Below are 19102 nucleotides of genomic sequence, written 5' to 3' on the forward strand. Positions count from 1 at the left end.
TCTGCTAGCATGTGAGTATTATGGCAAAAAAGTTATTTGTAAGTTGGGAAAAGACATTATGAAAGGCACCTTTTACTGCAAAGTAATGCATAACTCATAAGTGAGATTTTTATTCCTTAATAGCCAATAAAATACAAAATAGCAAATCTAAGAGATATGCATATTCAGTTGTAACATATAAATAATGGAAAGGCACATCACATAAAAATATGATTTTATTTTCCATTTTAAAATATAGGTTATTCAAAGGGCATGCTTCATTTGTAATATGACTGCATCAGCAATATTTATCTTTTAAAAGGAAGATCCTAAACATAATCCTAAACACCTTTACATGGAATGAAATAAAAACCCAGAAACCTACTGACAAATAAATACGCTAAACAAAAAAGAAAATTTTCTCACAATACTATTATTATGTTGTCTCATATTAGTCCAACTAACAGTGCAATCCTACCCACATAAACTCAGAACTAATGCCACACTAATTTCAATGTGTCTTACACCTACGTAAATGTGAATAGGTTTGTAGCCTAAACCACGTATCTTAGAGATAAACTTAAGTAGCTTCTAGGCCCAACACTATTACATGTTATGAAAAACTGCAAATCAAGTTATTGAAGACAAGTTTCTTTGTTTACCAAAGAAACAGTGTCATGTAACAAGTAAATATCTGCCAGTTAACAATGACACCTTGTATCTTTAAAAATGTGATGTGGGAACCTATTTCCATTGTTTTAAATGGAACTAACTTCCACCTATATGATTTTAGGTTATGATCTTAAACATATTTCCTAGGATTCAAGTTGCTTTTCAAGTCTGCATATATCTCCAATTTTACTATGCAGAATACATTTCTTCTCCATGTACACAGACTGCCCATGGGTGCACATTCACATGGATCAACATGATGACCACAGCTTGGCACCACATGCACAATCAGGAAGGAACCTAAGGAAAGTCTCAGGCTCAAATGCTTTCTTCCTTCTTTCTCCCTTGAGGTTGGGAGAAGACTTTAACAGAGTTTAGTTTCACTTTCCACTAATCCTAGCTTGTCATATCAGAGGAACCAACGTTCATGGTTTAAAACAAATTCTGGTCAGCATCAAAACAAACCAACTTGGAACTATGGGGTTTGAAGCTGGCTTGTTTAACTAACTAGAGTTTGTTTTAAACCACAATCTCTGGTACATATGACACAAGTCAGGATAAACTGAAAGTTGGAACTAAATACCTGTTAAGTTCTTCTTGCAGTTGAACAGGAGGCAGGAAGCGAGGAACTATGCAAGAGCAAGGTTCCTTCCTGCTTATGGATATAACTCTAAACCATGGTTTAGCATTATATGCAAACCAGGCTAATATGGGAACAGGGCAGTAAACCAGTTAGAAAAACTGCTGGAAAAATGAATGTCTTCCATATCCATAACTACCTGATTCACATCTGGAATCATTGGGGGTGATGTATTGTGTCAACCAGCCATTATTTAAGGAGTAGAATGCAGCAACATGCTTCTGTTAGCAAATTGACTTTCGTCTATGCAACAAAACTCCCCTGCTGTGTGCACTCCCTAAATTTGTACCAAATTTGGGAAGGGTACATGTGAAGTGGAGAGGGAAGGGAAGTTGTGTTGCATGAGTGGGAATTACTGTACTAACGGAAGTGCATTATTGGATACCACCGTAAGACTCCTTTTGTATGTTTCTTCTTTAACTGAAATTCTATTTTGCACAGATGCAAAGATTATATTATAGTATGCATAATCCTGCTATCTCTAGATACAACGTAGGAACATTTGACCATAGTTTCAGTAATAACTACTGAAAGGCATGAATAACTGCTCATAAACTGCAAAGAAGCAAGTCATATGATAGCAAGTATATTTCTAGTCCTACTGAACACACATAGAATTATTAATTTTTAACAGCACAGCAATCTTTAACAACCTAAAACTTGGGGAAATGGTCCAATTCATTTTTTAATAATAATATTTTTTAAAGCCCTAAACAGCCTCGGTCCAGTATACCTGAAGGAGCGTCTCCACCCCCATCGTTCTGCCCGGACACTGAGGTCCAGCACCGAGGGCCTTCTGGCGGTTCCCATGCTGCGAGAAGCCAAGTTACAGGGAACCAGGCAGAGGGCCTTCTCGGTTGTGGCACTCGCCCTATGGAAAGCCCTCCCACCAGATGTCAAAGAGAAAAACAACTACCAGACTTTTAGAAGACATCTGCAGGCATCCCTGTTTAGGGAAGCTTTTAATGTTTAATAGACTATTGTATTTTAATATTCTGTTGGAAGCCGCCCAGAGTGGCTGAGGAAACCCAGCCAGATGGGCAGGGTATAAATATATTATTATTATTATTATTATTATTATTATTATTATTATTATTATTATCATCATCATCATCATCATCATCAATTGAGACATGTAAACAATTCTAACTGCATCATCAAACATCCACCAATAAATGGTTTGCATCTCACACAACCAGTTTACTGCATTTTTCCAGCGAATGCCATAACTTGAAAAATGCTTGCATTAGCTTCACTACCACTAACACACAGAGCTAATTGTAGCTCTGCACAGAAAATGCACATGTGTGTACACACACACACACACACACACAGCTGTCTTGCACTTTACATTTTACTCACTAAAACGTGGTAAACTCATTCATTTCCATAACCCATTACATGTAAAACAGTCCTTAAATTCTAAGACTTTTGTGTCTAAGACTGCACAGATTTTCGTTAAATTATTGACATTATTGTAAGACAGTTGTGTTAAATCCCCAAAGAGCAGAACACCTCTAGAAATATCCTCTACTTGTCTCATTAGCAAAATTAATTTTTAATCTTAAATATTTTTGCATCAAACACTTTTAAAAATTAAAAGTTATAGAGAGGGGGGGAATTATTTGGTACAAAGTAAATATTATATCACTTGGGTAATCAATTTGTTGGACAACTCATGCATTGCTATGAACAAGCAGAGACAATACATTCAAAGCAATCAAAGTAAGTTTAGAGAATAGAAAGCCTACTGAACTTACTACCCCAATACTGTTGTAAAATTGGCATAACTATACTAATTTTAGAATTGATATTGTTAATACAGTGGACATAATGAAGGCCCTAAAAGAAAATATTAGTGCTAATCTTTAAAAAGATACGATAATAGAGAAAGCCTTGCACAATGCTGATCCTTTTTTTCTGCACTCCAAATTAACTGAAACTTATTCTTCACAAACACAAGATCAATGCTTAATACTCCCTGATGAATGCTCAGCTTAAATGTGGTGGGAAAATGCAGCACGGGAGAGATAATTAAGTACATTTCTCTGAAATCTTCAGTTTCTCAAATGTTTGTCAGTTGTGGCTTTAGCTCTTAAAACAGTTTCACTTATAGAATGTCTTCATATGAAAGTGCATCTGTTTCTGAGGAGTTTATACAGTAGGAATCAATTAACATAGGATTGATTCATCATTTATTGGGGGGGTAGCTAAGCACACACTATAGTTCAAAGTTAATATTCTGTGTTGCCAAATGAGCACTTTCTCTTTCAGAGGGTGCTGTCACATACACACGTTGTGTCAGCTGAGCACTATCTTGGATTGTGAAGCACCATTAGACAGGCAGGAGCTGAGCCCTAGTACCCTAAAAGATGGTATTTTAATCTTAAAATGCTGTTGACCGTTATTGAAAAGAACCCAGTAAATAACCCGTATAAGTTACCCAACGTTATATGATATGGAACGAGATTAGTCTGCTTAATGTCTTGGGTTATAATGGCCTAATGCTTTCCTAATTTTCACTTATTCCACATAATTTTCAGTTATTCCCAAAGAGAAAATGAATTTCATTAACAATAATGATGATGCATTGTTTCATTGTTGCACTTTCATGCTTACTATACTACCGTCAGGGGTTTTTTCTGTGGCTTGCTTTGGTAACAATAAATTAGCTGAGAATTATATCAGCATACATTCTACATTATATTGTCATTAACTGTCACACTTTGCCCAGCTCTGAAGTCCTACAGAATGTAAGTCTGTCAAAATAGTATACAGTATACCTTTTACAAAGCGCCACTTTTTTTCTCCAACTTCTAAGTGCACAGTTTCAGTGTAAAAAATTAACATCAAGATTTATAAAGCGATACTGAAATACATTTCTTGCGCAGGTGATACAATGCATTCCACTATTACCAGTTAATGTGCATTGGAGAAAATGTTACATTTTGTATACTTTATTGTATACACAGATAGGCTACATTGACCATAACCACTTTTCAGCAGATAAGCTACTAATAGATTTGAATTTTTTTTAAAAAACCTATCATATATCAACATTTAGTACAAGACTGAAAGACACAGAGTTAGTCTACTCCATGTACTTCTGCTGACACTAGAGCCCCAGTGCTATGTAGTAAGAAATCATTTAAACTTGGTTTCTAGTAAATAGATGTTAGCATCAGAATGCATGTACAAAACATAAGAATATTGGCTCGTCCAAAACACATTTAATTGGAAATGAATCATACTGTTTTGTTATCCATACAAAAAAAAAGCCTACAGATCTGCTCACTTTCTAGGGAAATATGGTCTGTATTAATGTTACATTAACAGAAATAAAGGAGCTAATGGGCCCTGATCAACAGAGAAGTTTGGAAAAATATTATAATGGTCTTGATCCTAAGCATGCTTCTCTCAATCAACTCAGCTACACTTCTAACCAAGTAAATTTAATGCACATGCAGATAGACAGGCAATGTAAAGCCTGACTAGACAATTTACTCTGCACCTAAATCCAAAACATGACTGTGTTTCTCAAAACATTAACAGTCATGCATTCTATTGAAATCACTGGGATTTACTTCCAAGTAAGCATCTGATCCAATTTTTCCAAAGTATAAACAAACATGCATAAAAGACTTAGAGCTAATACTGATGTTTCAAATCTCTTATGGTTACAACTTTATGAAGAACATTTCAAGTAAAATGTTCCAAAATGATCCTAGATGACTCCTCATTGGATGATATTTTATATTTTTGTGGATGCTGAGCTGCAAATATTTTGAAACCAAATCAACTACAGATTTGCTGTTAATACAGAAATCACAGAAGACTATTCTCTCACTGGGAGAAAGGAGATGGCATACTAGGTGACTCCAAGTGTATGCAATGTTCATGTTTAAAAGACAAAGACGGATGTAAAAAAGTATAAAACTCATTATACTATCTAAAGAGCAATACTGTTCCTCAAATTTTACTTTAGAGGGTTTAGTTTTGTAACATATATATATATATATGAATCAATACTTTTAAAAATGTTAACATGCACTATTTTTTTAAAAAAATGTGTATTATCCAACATGTTATATTATATAAAATTTGTGTAATCCAAATTTGTGCAAGAGAAAACCTGTCTTTGTCATTTGAACTAGCTTTCATTATCAAGGTATATTCAACCTTTACAAATACAAGGAAATGCAATATATCTCTCACACAGTTACAATGAATAGAAGGAACAGTAATGAAATACAAAGTATTATTCTCTACCAGTAAATCACATTAACAGTTGTCACACACAATATTCAGATGACAACTTATATCAATGCTCTGATCAATGTGTCCTATCTGAATGCTTCAAACATTAACCTTGATTTCCCATCATTAGATTTGTCAACAGTAATAAAGGGTCACAACATACTCCTACACCTGGTTCTACTAGTAGTAGTAATTACTTATATGTTACTGCTGTCAACAGTAGTACGCGAGGCCTGAAAACAAAGGCTGTAATTCTACTTGGATGTAAGAAACACTGAATTCAATGACACTTAAAGAAATATTCATAACACTGGGCTTCATGTTTGGTATCTAACACTGCAACCATGTTTGAACTTCTCTTGAAGTAACTCCCACTGAATGCAATGGGCCTTTTATTCTGAGTTAACACCAATTAAGGCCTAGCTATAAATTATTCTGCTAGCTTTTTAAAACATAATTATCATTTATCTGATAAACACTGAACCAGATTAAGAAGTGTACCTATATTTAACTTCCAAAAAGACAGAAACTGAATATTTTATAATCAAAACAGCTGTATCAAAATATGCGTATTTCTCTTAACATTTAAACTGTACAGGTTATCATTTTATTTTATATAGCCCATTGAGAAATAGCACAAAAGGTTGGTCTTCCAATAAAATATTAAAATATAACTTTGTTAAACACGCCGCCGCCCCTCAACTTCTATTTAGGTAAATTTCTAATAGTTTTTGAATCAGTATTAACATCGTAAAAAAGATGCACTTCAAGCTTCTACCACCACTATAGGAATCAATTGGTATAGGTGAAATATCCTACTATTATACTAGATTTTAGCATGTGGCGCTAGTGGATTCTATATTTCAGTTTATTTCACCAAAGGACAAAATAGAAGATTTGTTTAAAGTAACCCCCACTGATTTTAACACTTCTAAATCTGTAAAATTAGGATCATAGCCTTAATTATTAAGCACAGTTTTTACTTGAGTTCTTCAGACTGATTTTCCATCTCTTAAAGACTAATAAAATGTAAATGCACATGAGAATTGAAGAATCGTGAACACAGATACATTTTAATCAGGATTTTTACAAATCTGAGTTTCCTGGCCATTAATCATCCTTTTTCAAAATCCTTATGGAGCGAATTACTAACTGAGAGGGGACGCCAATTCTAGTAAGTGAATGTTACCCAGCAGGGATATAAAGCTGTCAACACCACAGAGCTCTTGCTTGCTTTAACCTCTCTCCCAGGCGTCATATGTGTTTTAAAGAGATATTCGCCTTTTTCTCCCACAGTCTCACTATAAAAACTGCCAATCATGAGTATCACAGCACTTCTGTTTTATTACATAGATGTTTAAAACAGACTACTTAGGTAACTGCAGGAAGTGCTAGAATACCTAAGGCAAAAAAAGTTAACCCTGACTACTTCAACTAAAATTAACACTGTAAATAGTAAAAGGTTTTTAAGTCCCCAGGGAAACTTACTTCTACCACACCCTGCTTAACATTTGTTTAGGATTTTTCAAGACTTTTATCTCTCTTCCCAATGTCAAAAAATGTTTCACTCTAGAACAGCTATTATGCCACTAGTTACAGAACAACTTCCCGTAAAATCTATTTTACCATGCCTTCCCCTCCCAAAAAAACAGTGAAGTACAATTGCATATCCTTGCGAGTTTTTGCCTTTACTTAGAGATATCATTATAAAGAATAAGGAATTCTAAAAATAGTAAGTCTACCAATATAGGTTCATCACTTGGCCGTGTCTTCAGATCTGTTAACTCATTATTTAATCAAATAGAACATAGTGATAATCCGTGTATTATCTACTTTCACCCCCAAAGAGAAACAAGAGAAGTAGGATTCTATAGTCATGCTATTTTTAAAGCAACTGATGTGAAATTCAGGAACTTTCCTCAGCTTTTCATTAAATATCAAACCCACCATACATGAAAAATCTTGGAAATTCTTTTAACTATACTACATGTTGAATATTAACGTAACTAGATAGTATCTTGTTAACTAACTTTCATAGGCCAGAGATTTTTACATATGGCCTTAGTTTTCCTTGCTGGTATAACTATTTTCACCTCTATAAAAATCGTATTTGAGTGTTACAGTTACAGTAAAGGTACAACTTTCATACCATTGCAATACAGCTTTTAAAGCCACATTGTGATTTGTACTGAAAAGTGTCGTCGTTTTAGAAAGGGATGTAGCAAAAAGCCATTCATGAGACAGTTAAGCTAGTTATCCTAAAAGATTTTAATATAAAATGAAGATCAATTTAAAACAAACATTGCCCTATCAAGATAGTAGGACTTAAAAGTACTTTAAAAAATATGTATTGCTGAGTTGAGAAATCAAACATTTTTTCATTCTTACTTAAAAATGGAACACTAGCCAACAAGTACAAGGACTACAAGAAACTTTATGAAAAAAGAAGTTAACAGAAAAAAATGTATCAGCAGTTCATATGAAGGTAACCCCTTAGGAGCTGGCCTTCAGTAATGAAAGTCTCCATGTAAAACTGAATAAAATCCTCTATCCAACATCACACTTGACTGAACGTCTACAGTTTGAACAGTTTGATATCACAAACTGTTGTGACCTTCTTGTGGCAAAGCACTGAAGCAATTTGGAAACATACATAGCCCAAAATTTAAAAATAAGCCTCCCACACACACCTCAGTGTAGATTAGAAACCCAAAAGACATTAACACAAACCCACAAACCCTTTCTTAAAAAGCAATAATGCTTCAAATAGCCCCCAGCTACTGCAGGGCATATCTCGAAATATTTACAGAAAGATTTAGTCAGCAGCAAATCCACAAGTACTCCATTATTACTTTTTAAACTTTCTTTCTAGCGTAATATTTAATTTAACACTTTTTCTTTTCTTTTTTGCCTCTAAGAACAAATCAATAAGAGCAACAGTGAGAAAAAGGTTCATTCACCAACTCTCTAAGCGTTGTCTAAACTCTTGTATCCACTATTAGCTGTCTTTACTCAAGATTATCTTAGAATATACAGATAACTAACTTAAGGGAAGAAGATAACCTCAACCTACAGCTTCTTAACAATCTTTGGCAATTACTAATCCCACTGAGCAAGAAATGTTTTGTTAAAAGCAGTGCAATGGTATTATGCCGTATTTTCTTGCATTTCTTCCTATGCAATAAGATTTTTGACATATGTAATATGTTACATATTTTGCAGAACAACCTGTTTTGTATGTATTTTTTCTTCTTTAGAAACTGTGCAGAAATATTAGATCCTGCACTTATATCTAGGTCCAAAGATAAGGTAAAAGAAGTGAGAAATCATGACATTCAGAACTAAAGATCTTTAAGCAGCTGCATGTTTGGGATTTTAAGTCATCTACTTGAGACACTGAAATCACACCACAGAACATGGAAGAAAGAGTATCTAGAGAAAATGATATATACACTGTCCAACAACTCTATCAGTGCATTTAAAAAATCACTCTAGCAACTGTCCATAAAAGGAAAAAAATATCCCATTTTGTTTCGGAGAGTATTCTATAAAGTTATTATCTTGTACATTTACTTGGTATTATATCTACTGATTGCTATGAAGTTTTCTTCCAAGTAAGTGTGTTGGGATCACAACCCTAGAACATCATTAAGCTACTCAACTAGATTCCATAAATCTCAAATAAGCTAGACTAGTAATAGGTACAGTAACAGTATGGCAAATAAACTGGACTCATAAGGTGTATAGTACAGCAATTTACCGGTACTCCTATTTAGAAACAAGCCATTCATAAACTATTGAAGAATAAATTCTTTTTCTCCATGCATTCTTAGCAACAAAAATGACTAGATTTTCCCCATTACAAGACTAAAAAAAAAACCCCAACCCGCTTTCTGAGATACAAGATAAGCTTAACTTTACAATTCCAAAACTTTTATAAAATATTCTAAATTAGCTCCCGGTTAAACTGTAAAATACTAGGGATATAATTAAGATCCTTTTTAATTGAGTTAAAGAACTAATATCTTTGTCCCATGATGCAAATACAGTAACAGTGCAAAAAAGCCACGATTTAGAAAGCAACCCAGAACAAAAGCCAAACAAAAAACCCCAAAACATTTTATATGTCCTTCTAACACAGGGGCAGAGAACGGAACACCTTTAAGCTTTCCAGGAAAAGCTAAGAACTCTAACAGTGACATAACCAACTAACACCTCATACACAGTGGCAACATGCCCAAAATATGCCACCTTCTGTATAAACCACTTTCCTGTTTAACCATAATGAGGCTGTTGGTTACTGATGAAAGAAGCAAGAGGGACGTTAGCAGTCTGCCACTGTCATTCTTCCTGTAACCCTACACCAAGAGACACTCAAGCTTCACCAACCTGAACCCTGACACCCTGTGCCATTGTAACACAGCCGTCAGCCTGTTATGTATACATTAGTTCAACTAGGTTTGTTACCTCCCACTGATTTGGTGACAGAGCCATTGGGCCTCCCTCGGGCTCCCATAGGGCTGCCATTCTGTTCAAGTCTGGCCACCTTCACAGGGGGAGGACCTTTGACATCAGGGCTGCCGCTCCCTCTGTCTGGGCTATCCCTTAGACAGGGACTCTCACTTCTCCGGTCCATACTACTTTGAGTTGGAGACAATGTTCCCACAGGCAGATCACAATAAAAGGAGCAAGGACCTAGAAAGAGAGAGAGAAGAAGAGGGAGAAAAGAAATGAGCAGTACCACTTCAGAAGCATCCAAACTGAATGTATCAATTAATCACATATACATTAAAAAAGGAAGAGCACTTCAAGCCAGAATTAAAACGATCTGCATAAGTATGGAGGACCTTAGCCAGAAGGCTTCGCTTTTGCACCTGACTTGTGAACGCGCTTCCGATGCTGCTGCTGCTCGCGAGCCGGCAGCTAACAAGGAAGGGTCACGGAAGTTGATCATTCATTCAACTTCAGCTTTGTAAACCAAGCTATTGCTAGTACCGAAGCTATTTACAGGCTACGGTTTTCGTCTTTGGGGTCGAGTGCAATTTAGAAAAGCAAGGGACTTGGGCAAACAAATCTATTTAGAAGCAAGTATGCAGTACACTGTATTCAATAGACTAACGCATTTCAGATGGCGTGCGAACCAGTAAAGAGTTTCAATTAAGTACCTAGTAATACATTTAAAAATGGGTCCAGTACCGGGAGAACTAGGAAGGAATGGCAGGCAGATCTATTTTGACACCTAAGGACACTTAAAAATGTAACCCCACTTCCAAACTTAATTTTTAAAAAGCATTTTTTAAAAAAATACTGCGTGCCAGGCATCTTCCTCTCTGCTTTTAAACACACTTAGAAATCGATGCCTTAAGTCTATTCTTTCCCGCTTCATTCCCGCTTTGTTTTGTTTATTCTTAGGCAAAGGAACATTAAAGTACAAATTTGATCGGCAGGGAAGGGGGGGAAAAATCCCTGCATCCTCCGGGATTTCCCCTTTGCTAGAATGTGCATTGGCAGGTCGGTTCGATATTTTGTGCCGAACTGCTATCTCAAGCAGATTGAGTTTTCAAGCTTGATTACACAACGTAGCGCAGCAAAAACCAAAAAAGAGAGAGAAAAGCCACGGCTAGAGCAGTTTGCGGAGTCACGCAGAAACAAACAAATGGGAGCGTAATATAGAATAGCAACATTTCAGCCAAAAGCACCTCCGTCACAGCGAGAGACATCCGTAAATTATTTTGTTTGCTTCGATCTAGCTGCTTAAGAGAAACCTTTCAGGACCACCGCCGTGGATATCGGAGAGCTTTCCTGGAGTACTTACTGCTTATAGTCTGTCCGTAACTTGGCTGAGTTGGGCTCTGTCCATGGATCAAAAGTAGAGAATCCAGGGTGGAAAGTTTTCTGGGTTCCTCTCTGCACGTTATTATTCTCTCCTCGTCTATTTCGTCTCCCCCAACCCACCGCCACCTCAAGTCCCGATGGTTTTGGGGGGAGGGAGGCTTGAGCTCCCAGGTCAGGATGCCTCGCCGTCTTGCGCCAAAGTGGGCTTTAGGTGCTTGGAGGAAAGAGCTCTTCCCGAAAGGGCACCCGAGGTGGTTGTGAATGCGAAAGAAGAGATCAGAGTGAGCCCTGGGATCGACGAGGAAGTAGAGGGAGGGAAACACTAATTTCTCTCACCTTCAGCAAAAAAAAAAAAAAAAAAAAGGTGGTGGGGGGAGAGAAATCAAAGAGGGGAGGGGGAGAAAAAAAGGGGTGGAGAGGCTGCCTCTAAAGAGGGGAGAGGGAGAGATGCTATCCCGAACGAGCAGGAGAAGAAGAGGCAGCAGGAGCCGGTGCTCTGGTGGCCGCCGAGCAGGCAAGCAGCGCCCGATGTGTCACTTTCAATCTCTCCCTCCGCCAGGCAGTGAGAGCAGCAGCAGCAGCAGCAGCAACAGCAACAACACGAGGGATTCGCCAGAGAGGAGACAAATGATTATTAGTTGCGTTGAGTCATCAAGCAAAGTGAGTCCTTTTCTGGGGTTGTCCTTCCTCGCTTTGGGGTTTGTTTTTTTGTTTCCCCCCCACACCCGCCCCACTTTAGGGTTGGTGTGGTTCTGGTGGCGATGCCTTCCCCTCCCTTCCTCCTTCCCTCCTCTTGGAATCCAAAATAACAGCTCAGCTTCCTCCCTTCTTCTTCTTCTGCTTCCCCTCCTACTTTTCTTTTCTTCCCCCCCCCCTCCTCCTCTTCTTCTTCCTCCTCCTCTCTTCCCTAAAAATAGTCTCCCTACGTTAGCTTAGGGGCAGGATAGAGCCTTGGCAAAAAGAAAAAAGAGGGGGGGGTTGCAAATTGCGATTGCTGCTGCTGCTGCTGCTGCTCCGGCCGCCAGCACTGCCGTTTTGCATGCATGCATGCAGGCGGAGGACAGAGAGAGAGAGAGAGAGAGGCTCGCCTGGCAGGAAATTAAAGCCCAATAAATATATAATAAATGGGAGACACGCGGCGGTTCGCGCAAGCACACGGGCGAGGCAGAAGAAGAGCAAACTTAAGGCGCCGGGCGGGGAGGGACAGGCGGGCGGGGAGAGGCGGGAATGGTGGGGAGGAGAGAAGAAGGAGCGAGGGAAGTAACGCGGAGGGAAAGGGGGCCGGGTTGGAGGGAGGAGAGGCGTGTGAAATGGTGGGGCGGCGGGGAGAGAAGGGGGGTTGACTGCTGGGGCGGCAGAAGGGAGCGAGTGAGGGGAGAAGAGCAGCCGCCGCCGCCGCCCGGGACACCCGAGGAGGCGGAAGGGAAACGCGGGAGGGTCCATTCCGGGCGCCTCCTTCCCCGGGTCCGCAGCGACCCGAGGCCTCCAAACAAGCGCCCTCACACAAGAGGGAGAGGGAGCCGCCACCGCCCCGGGTATATGAGGGGGAGAAAGAGCGGGAACCGCCTCAACCGCCGCCTCAGTCCTGAGGAGAAAGCGCGCGAGCGAATAACCGCGCGCACACATTCGCCGCCCGCTCCTTTCCGCTCTTCCCACCAAACCGACCCCCGCTCTCCTCAGCCTGATAACGGTCTATCTCGCGCGTGCCGCTTTTCGGCGCGCGCATTCCAGGCGTCCGGCACGGGTGGCGTGAGGGGTCGCGTGTGGGGTGGGGAGAGGCTCGTGAGGCGGCCGAGAACCTCCGGGGTTGCGGAGCCGCTTTGTTGGCGGGGGGGAGGGGGGGTTTGGTCTTTTGTTGTTGTTGTTTCGGGGGCGGCCGTGAGGAGAGGTCATGGTGGTGCCGCTCAGTGGTTAGAGAGCTGAGGCGACGCTTCTCCCGCTCGAAACGGCCATCCCTGAGGGACGGAAGAGGCTGCGGTGCCCCGTGAAGGGGAGCCGTTGCCAGCCCCCTTTGGGGGGGTAGTTAATAGACTGGGGGGGGGGGAGAGAAGCCGCTCAACACCCTCCTTTTCCCTGAGGGGGGGCCGCCGCTCCCTTCGCCTCCTCCGCCCCACCCAGGCCAGGCCACGGGGACCTGCTTCTGTCTCGGAATTGAAGCGGCACCCGCGCATCATTTAAGGTGGCGCTGAAGGAATCCCTCCCCTTTTGAAAAAACTTCTCTTCCCGCATCTTCTTATGGAGACGGGTAGCCGCTCACCCCCGGCCCCTCCTTCTCTCCCCACACCCTCCAAGTCGTCCCCCTGCACCGCGCCTAAAAAAAAAAAAGACCCCAAAAGCTCGGTGCTTTTGCCGATGAAGCTCCGGAACTTGGCGCGTCCACCTTAAGAGAGCCCGGCTTGTTTGTTTTACGGTGGCGCTAGAGGGTCAAAATAAACCCACCCACCCTCTTCGGAAGCGTGCGTGGGGTTGTGCGTTTATGCGCGTTGGGGTTTTTTTTTTTTTGCGGCCAAAGAGGGACGCGTTTCAATCTTGCGAAGGGAGCGGTTTAGTCCGACCTTTTGCCCTACAACTTGTAATACATTTAAATGTTTTAAATGGTGGCGCTGTGCGGGGAGCAGGACATGGCAGTAATTGTGACCGAACCTCCGATTCGGGATCCTGCAGCGCAGATGAGACAGTTTAGATTACAACCCAGGGGCTGACTTGCTTGATTTAATTGTTATTATTATTGCTGGTTGTATTATTATTATTATTATTATTATTATTATTATTATTATATTTGTACCCCGCCCATCTGATTGGGTTCCCCCAGCCACTCCGATGGGGTTGCACTATCAGTTTATTATACCAAAGTAAAAAATAATCAGAATTCGATTGTTATGGAACAGGCTCCAGAACATCCTCGCAGAGGAAGGTGTTGTAAATCAGTCTTTCCCTCTCGTTCAGTCGCTCCGAAATAAGCACGCAGGGACCCTTTGCAGAGCTAGGTGCGCCTGCACTCGCAGAGCCTAACTTCTCCTTGTTGTTTGTCCACGGAGTTTTCTTGGCAGGGAGACTGGAGTGGCTTGCCGGTTCCTGCCCCAGGTGAATCACGTTTGGTCCAAACTCTCCACTATGACCTGTCCATCTTGGGTGGCCCTGCACGGCGTGACTCATAGCTTCTCTGAGTTCAAGCCCCTTCGCCACGGCAAGGCAAGTGATCCATGGAGAGCCTAACTTGGCCCTCCTAAATCCGAAGTTCAGAAAGTTGAGAGAAGCCGAAGCGCCCGGGCTTTTGTCCCGCAAGACCCCCCCCCACACACACACACTTGGGGCAATCGGAACCCCAAAGCAGCCGTCGATCCCTTCGATCTCTGCCGCGAAAGCGAAGCGGAGTGGGTGGGTTTTGGTTTCGTTTCTTGTTTTCCTGTGCGCTTAGGTGCGTGCTGCTCCCAAGGTCATGTTGACCCGCGAGCTTCGCCCTGGAGAATGTCGAGAAGAACCGCGACGATCTGGGCCCGAGGCCTGCCCTGCCTGCCTGCCTGCCTGCCTGCCTTCGACGGCTTGAAAACAAAAGCTGGAGCAGCTCCCCGCTGCCACGCGCCCGCGGGCACAATCGCAAAGGAAAAGAAACATAGTAACAGTCGCCCGCCGATGCCTGGGCTTCGGTCAAGGGCGCTTGTTGTTTCTTTGGGGTTTGGGCTCTGCTGGAGCTCGGAGCCTGGCGCAGCAAGCGGAGCGGCGGCGGCGGCGGCTCTTGCTCTCTCGCTTCTCGCGTCTCCAAAGGATGGGAATCATTATAGACTGCAGAGGGCTCGCCACTCTCTTTTCCTCTTTTCTTCTCCGGGCTTCGGCCCGCACTAGGAAGTGCTGCTGGCTGGCAGTCTGGGAACCACGGAGAAGCCCCTGATCCGGGTAAGAGATTAACTCCAGATCGTTTCCACTTGAAATCGGAGTAGGTTGCAAGAGGGCCCCACCCATCCCGGGAAAGGCAGCGGTTCTGCAGCAGAGGATGAACTAACTTTCTCTCTCTTTCTTTCTTTCTTTCTTTCTTTCTTTCTGGATCTTAAGAGATCTTTTCTTGAAGACCTTCGTACAGACGTCTTCATCTTGCTTTGGCAGCAAGAGGCGCGGGGGGGGGGGGAGGCGAGGGCGAAGGTCGCGTGCGCGGTTGAACTTTTGGGGCACGGGCGTAGGCTTCCGACGACTCAAGGTGAGGGTTATGTCTCTTATCTTCTTGCCCTGGTCCTGGACATGTCGTTCGGTGTCCGTGGTGTTCTTTGCAAACGACTGGAAGTTGGAGCATTGGCAAAACCATGCCCGAACTAGTGCAAGTAAATTGTGCGGATTTGGAAAAGGAGCGAGGAAAAGATCTGAATGTGTGAGAACTTTAAAAAAAGAAGTTAAATCTAGTGGGATTTTCCGGGCGGGGTTAGGGGCTGTTTTAATTTGCCAGGAGGCCTTATCTCAGAAACCGGTGGGTAGTAGGAGAATGGCAATGGTCCTCTTACCTTTAGGATCCGGACTGGTGGCCAAAGTTGGAAGAACGCGCGGTTTTTAGGGAGTTGTTCTGATGGTAGGATTAGGTTTAAAGGAAGGATCTTCCCCTTTCCCTGGTTGGTTCGTCACTCTTCTTCTCACCGATGGCTGGAGACAGTCAGCCCAAGCTCCTTAAATGAGCGATTTCATGTAGCCCACGAGCTGAAGATCCTGACTGCCATTTGGTCCCTGATCGCGTTTCACGCCGCCGCTCTGTGTGAACAGGCTGATCGCAGGACGGTCAAGTTCAACCTCCTTGCAGCGAATACAACCGGATTGTTAACTTATTCATATTTTATAAAGTGTTAATATTTTATAAAGATTTTAGGGAAACTATTGATTTTAAATTATTCAGCCGCTCCTGGGATCATTTTGAATAATGCATACAATTAAATACGTGCATAAAATTGGTCGCAACGGTTTGCGAATGTAGCTTCTATTCTTTCGCCATTTCCTTCCTCGTTCAGTTTGGATTTCTTTTGACGTATTTAAACTCCCCCCCCCCGGAACCCCTTATGAAAAGTAAACCCTTGTGACTGTCCGAGCGCCAAAAGGTTTTAAGCCTTGTTATTCCTAAACTCAGATTATTGTAAAACGGCATGAAACTGAACTTATTGCCTTTTAACATCTACCAAGTGGCTCTTACGAAGTGTTTTGTTTTTAATAATAATAATAATAATATCGTATGCTTCAGTTGCGGAAATAAGCACATTTGCATGGGGTGGAATAAATGGATGGGCACAAGAGTTTTTAATAAATTTACAAATCCTCCCCGCTCAATAAAGGCGTTTTCTGTTTCAAATTATGTATGGTTTCTTAGTTGATCGTTTTCACATATTGTCTTTATTTGAACAGGAGGAAAAACTTTTCCCCCCTCCTGCTAAATATAAAATCAATTTGCATTATCTAACAACCTTACTTTTTCAGCATTTTTTAAAAAAATAATCCAACTCGAGGAGGCATTTATTCTTTGGCATATTTGAGTAGTTGAAAAGGAAAAAGGAAAACCAAGACAGAGGACTCTTTAGTTCAGGGCAAATCCAGTGGCATAAAATGGAGGTTGTCCTTTGAAAGAGTTCTCAATACATTTCGGGTCAAAACGTCTTGTAGCTTGATTTAAACCAACTAAGACCCTTTTAGGTTGGTGGGGGTCTCCCTTGGCAGTCAAGCCACTCACAGCATTAGCCATTCTTGAAAGTACTTTTGCAGCATCGTTCCTTCCGTAAGAATCGCGGGGGGTTCCTTTTTCTGCGCCCCCTTTCCGATCTGGATTTAATAACCCAAAGGAGAGCCTCTCTGATGCTTTCTTTTGACATCCGAACTCTTGTCTTACAGAGTCCGTCTTTCTCTCCATCTCCTTTGGAGAGCCAAGCGCTCAGACTTCGGAGGTCTGCAGAAGCAACAAGCTCTGGAGCCAAGGTCACGCAAACCCTCCAAATTATTTGCTGGCTTCGGCTCCCAGCGCCCTGGCTGACGAATTGCGCCTTGAGGCGCCTCTGTCTGACTAAAAAGAGTCTCTTATCTGCCCGGGGAGAGGATAATAGTTCGCCCAAAGGGCTTACAGTCTATTTAGTTTTAAAAAAAAATCAGAGGCGTCGGGGAAAGCCTCTTTTTGGGAGAGGGAATTCCACTGCCTTTCTTAGGGGAGGCGAAGAAATCCGCGACGGCCTCCTCCTGGAGCCCGGCCGCCATGGAAGTGAATTAACATCGTTCCAATGAACGGGCGGAGACCCGCAGCCTCAAGCCACCGGCTCTGCGGAATGGGCCCAAGAATAATACCGTCCAGGCAGCCGCAGCGGCCTCCGAGGAAAGGCCCAGGAAGTGGGAGAGGAGAGGCCCTTTGACTTCTATGGAGAGCAAGAGAATATCTGTAGCCGGCCGGGCCCTGCGCCTTCGGCTGCAACCCTATGCCTGTTTACCTGGGAGTAAGGCCCATTGACCCAAGTGGGGCTTGCTTCCGAGTAGGTAAGGCTAGCATTACACCGTGAGACTTCTCAAAGAAGTCCCGCAGTGACGACACTGGCAGGGCAGCGACACCGGCTGAAGATTAGAGGCTGTGGCTGCAGAACTTTGTGGGAGTAAATAGGCTGTGAATCGCAACCTGGGGGTGCATTTAGCAAAGAAGGGTCTGCGCGCAGGGTGTGTGTGCGCGCGCGCGCGCCAAAGTCATACAGGGAAAGGTGCAGAGGGGGGAAATGGACAGTCTATGGAAGAGGGAGGCTATGTCCTCATACGTGATTGGAGGACATATTTAAAAGTGAAAGGCTGCGTGCGAGAAAGGCAGCGTGTCTATGTTTTACCCAATTCACACGTTTCACTTAAGATGCTTGAAATATACACCTTATATATATATATATATGTACACCTTTTGTGTGTTTGTATATGTGTGTATCTATATACACACACATGTCCGTTTCGAATGTGGAAAGTGCCCGCATCAGAGACGCGTGCGCCTCAGGCACCTGAGACTGGCCGCAACTCCCAGTTACCGGCATATACTAAATTTGGCTCGGTGTAACGTGAGAAAGGGCCCGAACGTCCCCTCTTGAGATAAAGGGGGGGGGACACTTCGCAGTTGCCAACAAAGCCGACTGAATGAACTTTCCCGAAGGTGAGAAGCGGAGGAACGCCTCCGTTTGTCGTAGTGGAGAGATGGGCCCTCCGATCCTAAACATAGATCCGATGCGCGTTTAAATTGCATTTTCATTGTCGGAAATGCCACTCCCTCTAAATTCCACGGCACCTAACTCCCAAGGAAGTGTCTGTAAGAGACTTCTTTTAATGGGCTGGAGAGGGCTGTGGGAAATAAATGCCTGCTGGACTAAAGTATAGGAGACGAGGAGGAGATAACGAGGGCCAGTCCTGCTCTTGCTTCCAGAGAGGAAGGCTGTGAGTTTTGCAGGCCTTCCTCCTCCTTCTCCATCTCCCTTTGGCCAAGCGGGAGGCGCCCATCCTGAACTGGAAACGAGGATCAACACACAAAAACAGAAACACCACCGCGGACTCCTGTTGCTCATCCGCTGGGATGCGCTGGCAAGGACAGCGGGGAAAGGAGGCTTGCTCTTTGCGCACAAGGTTCCTTTGGATCGCGGCGTCATAAAGGCGCAAAGGGGGCTTCCTTTCCCCGCGCAGTCCCCAGCTTAACTGCACTGGATCCCCGTGCTTCCCCTTTCAGAGCAAACGGGGCTTGGTCCTCCTGGT

At 42.6% G+C, this 19102-nt stretch overlaps 1 protein-coding gene across 1 annotated transcript in view; it reads right to left on the reverse strand.

Moving 5' to 3' along the window:
• Positions 1 to 11501, reverse strand: part of SATB2 (SATB homeobox 2) — a 118431-nt gene extending 106930 nt beyond the window's left edge. The window contains exons 1-2 of the mRNA XM_083628900.1: positions 11364 to 11501; positions 10016 to 10243 (exon numbers count right to left, since the gene is read on the reverse strand). Coding sequence (XP_083485026.1) covers positions 10016 to 10184 — 169 coding nt within the window. The 5' untranslated portion in view covers positions 10185 to 10243; positions 11364 to 11501. The remainder of the gene's footprint in view (positions 1 to 10015; positions 10244 to 11363) is intronic.
• Between the last annotated feature and the right edge of the window lie 7601 nt (positions 11502 to 19102).

Source organism: Podarcis filfolensis (genome assembly GCF_964270895.1).
Source record: "Podarcis filfolensis genome assembly, chromosome: 1".
Classification (NCBI taxonomy): Eukaryota; Metazoa; Chordata; class Lepidosauria; order Squamata; family Lacertidae; genus Podarcis; species Podarcis filfolensis.